The sequence below is a fragment of the Plodia interpunctella genome, chromosome 12, assembly GCF_027563975.2.
Source record: "Plodia interpunctella isolate USDA-ARS_2022_Savannah chromosome 12, ilPloInte3.2, whole genome shotgun sequence".
In the NCBI taxonomy this organism is placed as follows: domain Eukaryota; kingdom Metazoa; phylum Arthropoda; class Insecta; order Lepidoptera; family Pyralidae; genus Plodia; species Plodia interpunctella.
In genome coordinates this window covers 4,689,437-4,704,800 of record NC_071305.1, presented here as the reverse complement: position 1 = coordinate 4,704,800, position 15,364 = coordinate 4,689,437, and the positions used below count along the sequence as shown (strand labels likewise).

The 15,364-nt window shown below is 34.2% G+C and overlaps 1 protein-coding gene across 1 annotated transcript; it reads left to right on the top strand.

Annotated features, from left to right (window-relative positions):
- The first annotated feature begins 2,691 nt into the window (after positions 1-2,691).
- Positions 2,692-13,889, top strand: LOC128674295 (organic solute transporter alpha-like protein). The gene is made up of 7 exons (XM_053752782.2): positions 2,692-2,975; positions 8,175-8,323; positions 10,982-11,130; positions 11,414-11,500; positions 12,484-12,580; positions 12,779-13,025; positions 13,475-13,889. The coding sequence occupies exons 1-7, from the start codon at positions 2,828-2,830 to the stop codon at positions 13,594-13,596; spliced, it is 999 nt and encodes a 332-aa protein (XP_053608757.1). The 5' UTR covers positions 2,692-2,827; the 3' UTR covers positions 13,597-13,889.
- Positions 13,890-15,364: the final 1,475 nt, after the last annotated feature.

Genomic DNA, 15,364 nt, shown 5'->3' with positions numbered 1-15,364 from the left:
TATCCCAGTCGAGACTTTTATAAAGGTCATAGAGAATACACACTATTGGAAATCCCCTGGTACAGACAACATTCATAACTACTGTTACAAAAAGTTCACGTGTACTCACCCATATATTCACAGTCATCTTAACTCATTCATAGCATCACCCCACACAATTCCAGCCTTCATTACTCAGGGAATAACATATATGATCCCGAAAAATAGAAACGATACCAAAAACCCTGCGAAGTACAGACCTATAACTTGTCTTCAAACTATATATAAAATTCTTACAGCTTGTATTAGTGAAATAATTTATCAACACATATTAAATAACAATATTTTGGCGGAACAACAGAAGGGATGTAGAAAAAATATCCAAGGGTGTAAGGAGCAACTTATTATCGACTCTGTAGTTATGAACAAAACAGCCAAAAACAAATCAAATTTACATGTAATGTTTATAGATTACCAGAAGGCATTTGATTCCGTCCCACATAGCTGGTTGAAATATGTATTAAAACTTTACAAAATAGATACCACTATAATAAATTTTCTAGATACAACCATGGCAAAATGGACAACTGTTTTAAAAATTAACCAAAACAATGGACCAATAACTACTATTCAATGTGGGATTTTTCAGGGAAACGCCCTCAGCCCGTTATGGTTTTGTTTAGCCATTAACCCTTTATCTACTTTACTTAATAACAGTGATACGGGTTTTAAACTAGGTAATCAGAACATGCAATTCTATTATCTCATTTGCTATATTCTAATATCTCATTTGCTATATATGGATGACATCAAGTTATTTGCTAATAGTGAAACCCAATTATTTAATCTAGCCGATATTACACAACAATTTTCAAAAGATATCCAAATGCAGTTCGGAATAGATAAATGCAAAGTTCTTTCGATCGTCAAAGGAAAAATTGAAAATAATGACTATTTGCTTCAAACTGATGAACCGATAGAGGCCTTGGAGGAACAAAAAACCCATACAAGTACCTAGGTTTTAAACAGTCCAGGCAAATTAATCAAAAAGAGACCAAGGCCGAATCGAACGAATGGCTCAGAAAAGGTGAACTGTTCCCTGAAACAGAGGGTTTTATGATTGCCATACAAGACGAGACAATAACCACTCGGAATTACGTAAAATATATAATAAAAGATATAAACCAACCCACCGACCTTTGTAGACACTGCAATTGTAAATCCGAAACTATACAGCACATCACAGGCGCATGCTCAGCACTTTTCAGACGGACCACAAACACCGGCATGATCAAGTTGCTGCCATAGTTCATCAACATTTAGCTTCCCGATTTAACTTCATACCCAATATGGTACCATACTATAAATATAAACCTGAGACAGTACTGGGTAACAATCACCAAAAGATATATTGGAATAGAACAATATTAACAGATAAAACTGTACCTACAATGGACCGGATATTACAAAGATAAATATTAAAAAATAAAGAAACAGATACAGTATTTCTCATTGATATTGCTATCCCAAATTCAAACAATATTAAAACAACAATATTAGAAAAACTAAACAAATATCAAGATTTTGCCATAGAGATCAAAACCCAATGGAAAGCAAAAAGAGTCCATATTATACCTATTGTATTGTCATGTACAGGAATGATACCAAAATCATTAACGCAGAGCTTAAATACACTGAACATACCCCCGTATATTCTACATCTAATACAAAAAGCTAACGTTTTCTCTGCCTATTCCATTCAATATTTTATATATAATATTCTATATATATTATTCTTCTTCTATCGCTTGGCCACGGCCCGCGTTAGATGTTAAAGTTCAATAGAGGAGATAAAATATATATAGGATAATAATAATAATAAATAGTATATATGTTTATATATACTATTATTTTCCCGCTGTCTATATGTCCTTATTTACCTACCACAGACCATTTAATAGGGTTAAATGGCCTTTGGTACCTAGGTACCTACACGTGCTTAGATCTTTAAAATTACGCAACGGAATTTGATGCAGGTTTTTTAATAGATACAGTGATTCCAGAGGAAAGTTTAACCCCCTGCGGAGCCGGGGCGGGTTGCTAATTTTCTATAGAAAAATACTGATCATCAGTAGGTGTAGGTACGGTGTAGATATCTACCGGTATACGTAATATAAACAGCTACCTATCTGCAAATTAATATCAACATAAAGGCCTTATCTAGCTATCATGTAAACACATTACTAAGGTAGTGTAACCAAAAGATGAACGATTAAGCTGAATTTTAGATAACTGTAATTAAATTATCTTAATCAATAGGAAATATAGAAATTACGCCTTAACAAAAGCCTGATGAGTAATTTCTGTTGAGGTATAAAAATCAAAGATCTGGAACACTTGATGCAGACCCATGATGGTCCAGCTAAACTTAGGAAATACAGAAATGACGCCTTAACAAAATAGAACAAAATATCTCTAATAATTTTGACTCCTTACCAAAAATTGTTCTGTACGCGAACGAAGTCGCGGGCATCAGCAAGTATTGTATGCGAGAAAAAAATAAATGTAACTTATGAAAGTGGCTAAATAAGCATTTTAATTTTTTGGGGTGTTCATCTTTTGGTTCCACTACCTTTATCTTAGAAAATAGTATCTTAAAATCGAATTTTGAATAAATACAAGATATTTTACAGTGTTGATATCTTCATTCGCCAGTCAGTTTAGTCTCTTCACTCGCTTTGCAAGGATCTAAATACAACGCGCGTAATTTGAATTTCGAATCGGATATAAGAATTTATATTTGATTTGTAAAAGTTTTTGAACGCACGAGTGAGAATAAAAAATAAACATGAATTTACTGAGTGAGGGAAATAGTGAGCCACGGATTTTATCAGCTAGACATGTAATTGGAAAGTCTTGGCCAGAGATGAATAAAGCTGAAACAACATTATCCTGTTATGATAATCTTGCACCAGATGTTGGTTATTATAACGCAGGTCTGTCATGTTATTTAAAGAAATATGTATTTCCTAAAATTTCAGATGAACTGGTCAAGGGCGGTTGCTTTCAAATTTATTCAGCATTCAGATTTCTGCAACGATGCGACTGTTACGTATCAATTAAAATTTTCATACCGAAACAGTGATATCATTCTATTTTTATTTAGTGTGTTACAAAGATCAGTTTTATGTCTATTAACCGTTTCCGTGCGGAGGTCTTTTTAGTAATCTTTAGTTCCTGGCGTCAAACATAAATTCCGTGATGCCTCTGAGGCACCAAGCGCCAGAGACTTTGATGATTCCCCTGGGGAATCATCCGCCATGAATTGTAACTTGTAGCTTGTTCTCGTGTTTCTACTTGCTAAAATGTCATTTGCCATTGTGTATCTAACGTAAGCAGTCAGTAAATTCGTTCAGTGCGTTTAAAAGTGACGATCTGTGTGTTTTTATGGAAATGGAAGGTAAGTGATTAATTTATATCAGGTGTTGTAAACCTTTTTGCATTATTTATTGATTTATTCATTCAAGAGTGTTATACCGAATTTATTCACGTACCATTTGCGTTTGCAGCGAGGTGATATTTATTTATTATTATTTATAATAATGTTTTGTAACATATAACTGAATGGGAAGTACGATTCTAATGAATCAAAAATATTCTACTCGTACCTACCAAACACTTATGTGTATCTATTTAAAAATGTGGATTTTTGTTAAGCGTTTAATTGACAACCTTTTTATTTTGTTGTAGAGTCACCCAGAAAAAAAATGAAATATATTCCTCAATCAGAAGTCGAGACTCAATGCGACGACGACGACGTGTTTTATGAGAATTCACAAACTTATGACGATTCGGAACCAATAGCGAATAATGTTAGTGGAACTATAAAAAAAACAACGAAGGATTGTGCAACATGCACAGAAAAAATAAAAGATAATTCCACGAGCACCAAAAAGACCCGGGAAGAAATAGATGAGCGGCAGATTCCAACAATTATTGATTTGCATGGTTGCAAATATTTTGGACAATTCGTGTCCAACGAATTGCTACGATTTAGTATAAATGAAAGATATGCAATCATGCAAAATATTATAGAAATTCTGAAATAATCATTTACCAACATTATAGTAATGTGTGAGGATAGAGCTGATGAGTAAGAGTAAAATGAAACCAAGTTTAATGTTTATATAGATTTATTAATATTTAACGTACAACGTGATACTTATAAATAAGGCTAATTATTATAATTGTTTGAGAGACTGATTTTTCATTATGTAAGCTCCTGATTTTTGTGATAGAACCATTTCTAATTAAAAAAAGTAATCGTTTTAATGTGTTTCCATTTTTCATTGAGCCTAGACACTTATAGCTACACATGTCTACCTCGAAACATTACTCACAAAGCCAAATAACATTTTTAATATTTATGGTATTCCCTAAAACATGGGGTAAGACACAACCCTGGGAATCCTGAGCAATCAGGACACCCATACAGAACTTGGTTGTTTTTCTTTGTTTTTTTGTAGCATATCCTACACCGTTTTCTACTTACCCTTCCGCCATGGCTTGGGAGTAGTATTGGCAAATGTATTCTTTCATTCGGAGATTGAGCAAGCCCTGGGACATTTGGCAATAAATTTTGTAATATACCCTTTCTAAAATCATAAAGTTCTATAGTTGAATTGTTAATTTTTCGATATAACAAAAAAGCGTTCACTAAGCATATTTGGATGATATGTATAATATTTTTTTTATACCAGCGCATCGTTTTGTGTTCGCACGAGTAATAACTTAAGAGTTGATCGTGCCTGTCAATTGCTCGCATGTATTTGTTATACTCTACTTGCGGCGCAGGCTTATATTTTACACTGCGTATGCGGCGACTAGTAGTCTTTTTATAATTACCGTCATGTTCAGAGCTCAAAAACAAGATTTCTCGTTTATCCAACCATTTGGTAACAACAATATTTTTTCTATTGTGCATTATACAAGATTCCCCGGGTTTTAATTTATTGTGTATTAAATTAGGATTGCCAGCGCGATTTGCCCGGAGGGTCCCTGTTACATATGTGTTTTTATTTAATAACTCCTCTGCTAATACCACACTCGTATAAAAGTTATCAACATATAGTGAATGTCCCTTATTAATATATTTTTCCAACAATAACATTACCACTTTATTCACGTGGTTTCTGCCACCCACCTTTTGATCCCCAGAACCAGCATAAAGGTGTATTTTTTGTATAATCCCATGCATGTCAGCTAATACATATAATTTAATGCCATAACGATGTCTTTTCCCTTTTAGATATTGGCGGAAGGACAGACGACCTTTCCATAATATTAAAGATTCATCAATCGCGATGTTTTTTGCCGGGTAATAAATGGAACACATTGATTGGTTAAATAAATCAATCAAAGGTTTTATTTTAAAAATGCTTTCGGGTCTTTCGTCAGTTTGGACGTTTAGTGCCCTTAAAATTAAATAAAATCTGTCTCTTGACATAAATAAATGTGGGCTAAGCCGCATTAAGTAATTTGTTGACCAATAATCAGCCATTCTGTTTAATTTAACGGTACCCATAAACAATATTACGCCGATAAACACTTTTAATTCAGGTATTGTTAAATCTTTCCATTTAGTAAACCTAGCGCGAGAGGTATTTGCTTCGGTTTTTAATTTGTTGCCACGCTTATTTGTACTCTCTACAATCAAATTACATAAATTTACGTTAAGAAATAGAAAGAAAAAATCGATATAATTTTTACCATGCATGTTATGAGGCGGTAAAAGGCCTGGTGTACCGCTAAAAGGAATCTTAATCATACTGGTAGGATTACCGGGATACCAGGTATTCGGTGCTTCAGGCGTGTTCTCGTGCGTCAGTGTTGGCAATTCTTCGTCATAGTCGCCAGTTTCGGCTTCAGGGTTTTCATTGACCCATTCGTCAATGATGTTGTCCATATTATCTGCTAAAATCCCGTAGAGATCAGTGTCACTTAGTTCAACATTTAAGCCTGACATATCTTGTAAATCAATGTTTTGGGGAGACATTATGCCAGACAACTCCGCAGACACGACATCCCAGTTTGACGGCCCAGGTTGAGGAGATGGTGGACTCGCAGCCATTTCCGTTAGGAACTGAAAAATAAATTCCAGAATAAGCTACCAGCACCAAAATTCACCTAAATTGTCAACTCCGATAATTAAAACTGCACAAAAGTTTCTCCCTTTAATTTTTCATCCTTAACAATCACACTTTCTAAGTAGGTACTCTATTTCTAATGTAATATAAAATGTACACAATAAATATTTCTAATGTAATTAATAATTTTCCGATTCATTTAACTTCATAATGTCGCAGTAAACGACTTTAATATACATTTTTAAACATACAAATACAAAATATTTACCTATTAAATCACTGTAATATCGTTTCGCTTACTATATGTTTATTGAACTTATTGCTTTTATTTTTCGTTTTATTCTATACCTGCTGTGTGTGGTGCGAGTGAAAATGGTCATAAACCTTGATTATAAACATTGCAAAAGAAAGTTAATACTTATAAAAAATAATACATTTTATGTAAAAATATGTTTTTTTTTTGCAATTTTTTACGAAAAATAGGTAAAATGTATAAATTATGGGTTTCTGGGGAGCATATTGCCTTTTATTATAAACATAAGACCAAAAACTTACCTTTAATGCACGGCACGTAGCGGAATTTGTGAAAGGCAATCTCAAATCTCGGAGTTCAGGTAAACAGGATACAGTCTTCACATTGTAAAATCAAAGAGTCCATTATCACAAGCCAATGTCGTCACAAATTAAAATCACGGAGTCCTAGTGCACAAGCGAATGTCGTCTATAATATAAGTAGTAAGATCACATCTGTTTACTAAGGGCAGCAAGACAGAAGTGCGGGATGGAAAAGTTATGCGCCGGCGCAAACAATTATGAACGGTGCGTAGTTTTAAACAATAATCAACCGTATACGCAAGGAAATACGGAACTTCGTAGGCGAAGGGCCGAGGAAAAAATGAGTAAGTCCATTTTTTGTGAAGTCGCCGATCCGCCCCGCATTCTTTGTATGTTTTGGGGCAAAAATGAACCTTATGTCAAAAGCTTTTGATTTTAGAGAAACATTCCAGAAGGTTTTAGAATTATCACTACATAGTATAAAACAAAGTCGATTCTGCTGTCTTCATGTCCCTTTGTTCGCTTAGATCTTTAAAACTACGAAACGGATTTAGATGCGGTTTGTTTTTAATAGATAGAGTGATTCAAGAGGAAGGTTTATAATAACATGCTTACTATGATTTATAATAACATGCTTAATATATTAGAGAACCACTAATAATTTCAAGATTTCTAATGCGAAGCCGTAAATAAACACATGTTTTTTGCGCTTACATTGCAAACGCTGGCTGAATTCTACGAGAGAGATCAAAATAATGTACTACAATATTGTATACCTTAAAAAGGTCTAATAAGAAAGTCCGCGATGTTATATGTTTATCTCTTAGGGTTAACCCACAATAACCAATTTTTATCCTTTACATTTTACGAGAAATAATTGCTTGAAATCGCTTTCGTAAATACGAAAGCAATTTCAAGCAATACAGCATTAATCCTTATCTAATTAAGTACCATAAATACATTTTACATTTAATATGGAACAATATAGCCCTTTACAGCATGTAATTTAAATGAATATTATCGAAGATATTACAGATTTAAAATATAGGGATATCGCGGTTGCGGCCGTGAAATATGCAAAAAAATAAATAAGCAAAAATGTGGAAGTCTTCACAATGTAGGAAAAGGGGAATTGTTTTACTAATAGTAATATAGCTAGTAATCAATAATAAAATGTGACTCGGCCCTTGGTTTACAACCCCTGAAGTTTGCAAATTTGCGAAATTACTTGAAACGAACACTGTGGGCATGATATGGGTGACAAATAAAGACACTTTTATTTAGGGAACTCTTTTGACAAATGTCGTTTTAGCCGAGTTTTTTATGTCTTAGTTTTGTATCCTCTCGGGCACCATACGCCATACGCAATAGTTTTACATGGTGCCTGTGCGGCATCATCCGCACGGAAACGGTTAAAGTAATTAAATGTATTGCAGGACACTTAGGTGTTTATAATTCTTTTCTTCATTTGGTACAATATTATGAATTTTCCAGCGCTGGGCAACTACGCGTGGGTGACATGGGCGTGCGCAGCGCTGATGGTGGCCGTGATCTGCACGCTGTACGTCTATACGCTGCGAGAAGTTCGACAGCACTGGGGGAAGTGCAGCTCCAACGTCGCTATTGTCGTGGCTCTCAATCCAGTATGTGCATTTGTTCTTTAGCTTTTTCAAGGATAATTATAAAAATGCTCAATATCCAATATTTACCCTGTTATTCGTAGAAGTTAAAGCATACTTTAATTAAAGCTGAAGTATGTTTTGTCTTAGCTTAACGCATGCTTTAACTTTTTTTTTTATGAATAAGAAGGTTAGTCTAGAAAACCGAACATACATTTTCGATTTTCTTAAGTTCGACCAGTAAAATTTTTTTCTCCCACCTATAAATTTCTTTGAATACCTGTGGCATGCATGCTGCTTTATGTCAATAAAAAAAAAATGGTTGCCTGTAAAGTCGGTTTTACGGGCGAAGATTTTACGTGACAACGTCTTTTTACGCGCGCGGCAGACCGATCATAGTTGAGTGGGAGAGAGACGCAAGGCATTCGGCGGGCCTCTCTCTCGTTCGGTGACTCATCGTAACGTTACCGGGCGTTACACTTTTTCATAAGTGACTCCCAGCCGCAACCTAATTTAAGACGTTGTCACCGCAAAATTGACTGGTGTTTAAAATGACAACATGTACGTATAAACATGTAGTCGGTAAACTTTCGGTATCATTATATTGTACTTAGGTATTACTAGCGGCCCGATCTCGGCTTCGCTCACTAAACCTTCCTCAGGAATCACACCAGCTATTTAAAAAAACGGCTCAAAATCCGTTGCATAGTTTTAAATATAGCATAGGGATAGATAGATAGCGGGAAGCCACTTTGTTTTATTTTATTCTAGGCAAATGACAACAATATATGCAATAATGGCAATAATGACAACGCCCCGGCGATTAACCAACCCAGCAATTTAACGTAAGTCCTTAAATTACATAATTCTTGTTCGTTTTAGGCATCGAATTTCTGGTTTATTTTGTGGTGTTGTGATTAAATAACATCTCATAACAAGGACATGTAAGTAAAACTTTTAACAGCGGCTCTGTCCTCCGCTTTATTTTGACACAAATTTGGACTCCGTAGATATTTCAACCCCATAGAGATGACATTTCAAAAAGTACTTCCTTATTGCTCATTTGTGTTCTCAATAAAGATCGTTTCAGCAAAGTTTAAACAAATACTTATAATATTTTTTAGTCAGATGACCAAAGATCAAAATAAAATTAAAGTTACTAAGCTCATTCATTCAATCAGCGACAATATGTTCCTTGAGATTGTTGTGTTGTACCTATCTGTTTTATCGATTTAAGATATACGAATAGTATGTAATTTAATTCGGTTGATAAGTGCATATCGTACCTAAACTTCGATGATTGTCATTCATACAAATGATTTCGACAACAGTATAAAAATATGACTGATGATTCATATTTTATAATCAGGAATGGCATCAAATTGTCTCTATCTCCCAGAAAGGAAGTGCCTCGTCGATGACTAATAAACCTAAGTAGTTCAAGTAGCTTGCACTTAGGCTTGGGTTGAAACGATATATTGGCAAACCGATAATATCGATAATATCGAAGGTAATATAGGTAGTAATATCGATATTTTATTCTTCTTGTGGCGTAGTCTTGTTACAAATTAGGTACTTTATTATATTTTCGATCACTGCGTATTATTTTAAATGGAGTACTTCCGAAAAGAAGGAAGTAGTGCGTGTACCTTATATAAAAAACAAGTGAGAAGCACTAATTCAGTGAAACAATTTTTTATTTAAATTTAAATAAATTTGATATTATCGATATGATCGACCAAAATCATCGACATTATCAACATACATATACATAATTTCATTAACTCCATATAATTAACGATTTTTTTTATCGATTGCATGCATTATACATAAACACTACCTGTAGAATTATTTAATTATTTATATTATGTCATGATAATAATTTATTATTTTATGAAAAATACGTTATTTCAAACGAAGAAAACCTACTTATTTTTGTATCTATTGATCTCAGCGTGTTGTATGTAATTAAATAAATAACAATTAGTCACACATATTATGATGATAAAGATGCCTCGCGATTATCATGTTTATCAAAAACCGCGATAACCAAAAGATTAATGTGATTCATGATCATCGAATCAATTTATGTACCTACTTAGATCGGTTTATTTACTTGCAATAAAATTGATTATAATAATAACGAAATTAATTTAAAATAAACTTATAAAAAGAATTTACTTTTTACTTAGATAGAAGTAAAAGATGATCTAAATACGTAGTCTTTTTGATATAGGTATGTATTTTGTGTTACTTAGCCATTCTGATATCTTTGAATAAATAAATAAATATATTAGGACAAATCACACAGATTGAGCTAGCCCCAAAGTTCGAAACTTGTGTTATGGGACTCAACTCAACGATACTATATTTTATAACAAATACATATATAAATAAACATCCAAGACCCGGGCTAATCAGATAAAGATCATTTTCCATCATGACTCGACTGGGGATCGAAACCGAAACCTCTCGGTTTAGAGGCAAGCATTTTACCACTGCGCTATGCCACCGAGGTCATCCCGTACCTACCTACCTAAGCAGGTTGGGCGCCTGCTATACAGTCTCAGTATATGCAAAAATGTTATTTCGAAATGTTTACTTCATATGTGAAAAATGAAAATCAGAGACATCGACTTTTTTTTGTCTCATATTGACCAACTTTTTTACGGTCAACTTCAGGTGGTTGCAGCGTCGTCGCTAGTCGCCATCATAGTGCCTCGCGCATTCGTGTTGTGTGAGGCGGTCAGCATGCAAATGGTGATGATCGCGATGTATCACTTCTTCTGCATGATCCTCGCAGAGTGTGGCGGTCCGGAACAACTCGTAAGGTTATCAATACATTAAACTACCTACACCACAATCACATTGCGCTATTGTCATGTAACGACGTTAGACGTAGCAAACCAATCACATTACGGTGTGGTTGTCGTTGCGTCACAATAATGCACTGTGATTGGTCAGCTGTGTTATACTGGGAATCGACTCGATGGTGAGACATAAATATAGCGAATTCGCACTATCAAAATTGCAGAAGCCCCGGGCAACTAGTATGTTTTTCGTTCTGGCCACGTGTTTTACGCAAAATTGATGGGAAAATATTTCTAATTCCAGGATGTCGGATAACATTAGCTGGAAGACGCGGGTGCCGCCCTGCTGCTGTTTGCCATTCTGCCTAATCCCGCAGCCTCTAATCAATACGTAAGATTGATTCATTATATTTTATTTCCGCATCTATCAGTGTAAAGGTCAACAGAAAGAAGAAAAGTAGTTTAAAAATACTTCATTCATTTTATTTTTTTTTTAAATAGAATGATTTTGAATTTGAAATAGAAACTGATGACACTGTACCACAGACCATTTAGCGTACCAAAATTGATATTAATAAAAAATAAGGCTAAATGGTCTGTGCACTGTACGTACATATTATGGAAAATTACAATACATATACATTCTAATAAAATCTTTTATCTAGTTTTGTTTTAATATTATAATTTGTATTGATTACTTTTTATTTAATAAGTCTAATAAATAAAAGAAATTTATGAAATTCAATTGATGCTATTTTTGTTGATGACTATGATATGTCATATAATTTTAATAGGTAAGTACGATACGTACCTGCATGCAAAATATAATATTCGGAAGATAAGATGTCGATAAAAAGATTCCAATAGGTCATTATTATTAGTTACCTACTGATTTTGTCTTGGTGAAAAATAGTTTATTTTTCGAATAGGTACTACGAAATGGGTATCAAAGGGCTCGACGCAAGTATTTTTGCTTATATATACTTAACTATATCCCTCTCTCATCTCTGCCTGTATGTTTCCGGTTGTTAATTTCTAATCTACCTAGTATAATTACTGTCAGATATATGACAGCTAGGGATGCCGACGACCAAGCGAAATGGAGACGAATATGTAGGAAAATGAACCCTGGGCTCCGACGCTCGACAATAATCATCCGTTACTGAGTGACTGACTGACAGACAACGTACAGCCGAAATTATTGGGCGTAGGAAGCGTAAATTTGTCATGTAGGTGCCCCGGGGAGTGTAGTAAAGCACTAAGGGATTTCCTGAAATTCCCAGGGGAAACGGATTTTTACTCGCATACGAAGTTGTGGTCAAAGTATACCTATAGTTTTCTTGGTTTATTTACCTAACATTGTTATATTTTCAGACGTAATCTAAGTTGGGTGAGGTACTCAATTCTGCAGACGACCATCGTTCACGGTCTGTCCTACTTTCTCATGCTTGTGCTGTGGGCTGAAGATGTGGTAGTTATTTTCACTATTTATTTCCATCTTTTAAGGGCTTTCTTTTTTTCTATTTATACGGGATTCAGCTAATCCGTAATTTGATTTTGAATTGTATACTTGGTTTTTATTTCACCTTTTTCGAGCGTGTTGAGCTAACTGCTAACACTGCTAATGTCTAAATTCCGGAGGGATGAAGAAACTTTTCTTTTTTTACAGTCTCTTTACCTCGATAGCTCCAAATTCCTGCAGCCTTTTGGGGGCGTCTCTACGCTGTTCGGCATATGGGGCCTTTTCGTGTGTGTCAAGACGGTGGAAACACTCGGCTTCCAACCGGGACCGAGGTTCAATGCCATACATGCGGTGTTAATTGTGGTGACGCTGCAGTATCAAATGGTCAAGTCTGTGACTGGTTTATTCAATATACCGTGCGTCTTGTCTCTGCATCCGGCGGTGTATGTTAATCGTGAGTATCTTATTAAATTTGTCAACTGTGGTTTTATAGGAAAGGAAACAACGGAGATTTACAACATTAACCTGCTTCAATAGTGAATTTTTAACTTGTAGTAAAATCTTCCTTCATAATTTCAAATAAGTATTCTATGTTCACTTTGTCTCACAATATAACTCAGTGTCATATATATTCGTATATAAGTAGTTATCCAAAGTATTGATGAACTTATTTTTCTTACATGAACGAAATTAATAACGAAGGTGCATTCCATAATAGCCAACACCTCAACTTTAGGTAAATTTCCATCCGATCACTGATAATTATTTTTGTATGCGATTGACTTCTTCGATACCCCTCTAACGATTTTTACAATTTTTTGTAGGTTGATCATCCGTGCGAGGTTTATACTTTGCTCGTATGATCTAACTACTAAAATTGTTTACTTAATGTTCCCTTTCCAGTGGTCCAAAACTCTATCATTATCGTAGAGATGTTAGTGATTTCTCTATGGACATACCGTATATACAGCTGCGAGCCTGGGAAACCCGCCGTCCTGCAGGACACATTGGTGACTCGAGGGTGAAGACACATTCCCGGAGATCGATTATAAAAAAAGGAGTAATAAGTACAATTTATTTAACCATGTATTGATGATTTTTTGTTGCACCCACCCAGACCTAGGTTTAGGTTTGAAGAACTTTATTTCCTCATAAAGAATTAACAATTAAATAGCAAGACAGCGAGCGTATACAAAAATAAAAATTAAAATAAGGAACTATGTAGGTAGTCACAAAAATCTGCGTCGACTGCTTGATTGCACGTCGGGCAACCACGGATCTAAAGTTCACATAGCGTAATCTGGATGTGGCATAATGGTATCAATTTGATTTTTTATTATATGATTTTGTAACATTTTAAATGATTGGTTTTGTTGAGATTGTATTTGATTTTTATAATTTGTTTCAATGTCTATTTATAATTTCATGATTATTTATAAATTATTATTGTGTACGGATTAATGTTTTTTTTTTTTTTGTTTTTTTTTCCTTATTGTAGGTTTTTAATGAATTTCTTCTAATATGTATTGTTTTAGGAGTTTCTTGAAACTGGTTAGTGATTTTGTGTCTTTGATTTCTATAGGTAATATATTATACATTCTTACACCTTCAAATTCGATATTTTTTTTGCCATAATTAGTTCTTGGAGTGCGAGATATTAAATGATTTGCATTTCGCAGTTTCATTTTTTGCGATTGTCCTTTTTTCTGAAAAGATAATGTCGTATGAATCTGTTTGTTTAAAATTTTATGAATTAGTATGCACGTATAGTAAGTATATGTTTGTTTAATTGTCATAATTTTAGTCTCCTTATAAATTATTTTAGATGGCGTACGATATTTGTAATGAAATAGGGATTTTATTAATTTATTTTGAGCAATTTGTAGGCTTTCCAAGTTAGATTTAGCGGCAGTTCCCCAAATTTCTATCAAATAGTCTATGTGTGGTTTTAGACCTCTCTGTATAACCCAAAGATTATGTTTTACATTATGTCTCACTTGTACTTCATACTTATTGTATTCTGTGCAATGTGTAATGTAACATGTACCTAAGTACTAATTTATTTACGGTATGGCTAGTTGTGATTGTGAACCATATATTGAAAGCTTGATTATTAAAATAAGTTTTTACTTTTATTTATATTTTAGCTTTTAATTTATCGCCAAGTAGTTACGTCGAAACCGTAAAATTTGGCGAACTATTTGCCGATAATTTGGAGCCACATTATGCCGGCTACACACTATCGCCAAACTCAGACAATATAAATATGAGAATTTGTGCCCTTTTAGTAATGTATGTCGAGTTCGCCAAATATCTGCGAATTGTTTCGAGATCGAGATAATGGAGGAGCAATGGCCTTTCCTACTAACGCCATCTTGTGTCGAGCAGCTTACCACATTAATTTAGTTTAATGTTTTGGTCACTTTGGCGCTGGAAATTATTTTGTAGGTGAAATGAAGAAATAGGTTTTTTTTTCATTTGATATACATACTTATTCAATATGTAATATGAAACCTAAACATAGTAAGGAAACGTGCACTCGGATAGGTTATTTATATAACTAATGTGTTTTCGATTACTTGCCATTAGATGGCGGTAAATAGTCGTAAGTCATGTCAGTTACTTTTGGGTGAGTCAAGGAATTAGTAGTAGGTACTACTAATTCCATGGGGTGAGTAAATAATAATCTGACAATGACACCTGATGAATACCTAATTATCTAGCTCGTTACAGACACAGTTAACTACTACTTAATAAACATTAAATTAAAATAAATCTTTTTTATATAGTTAT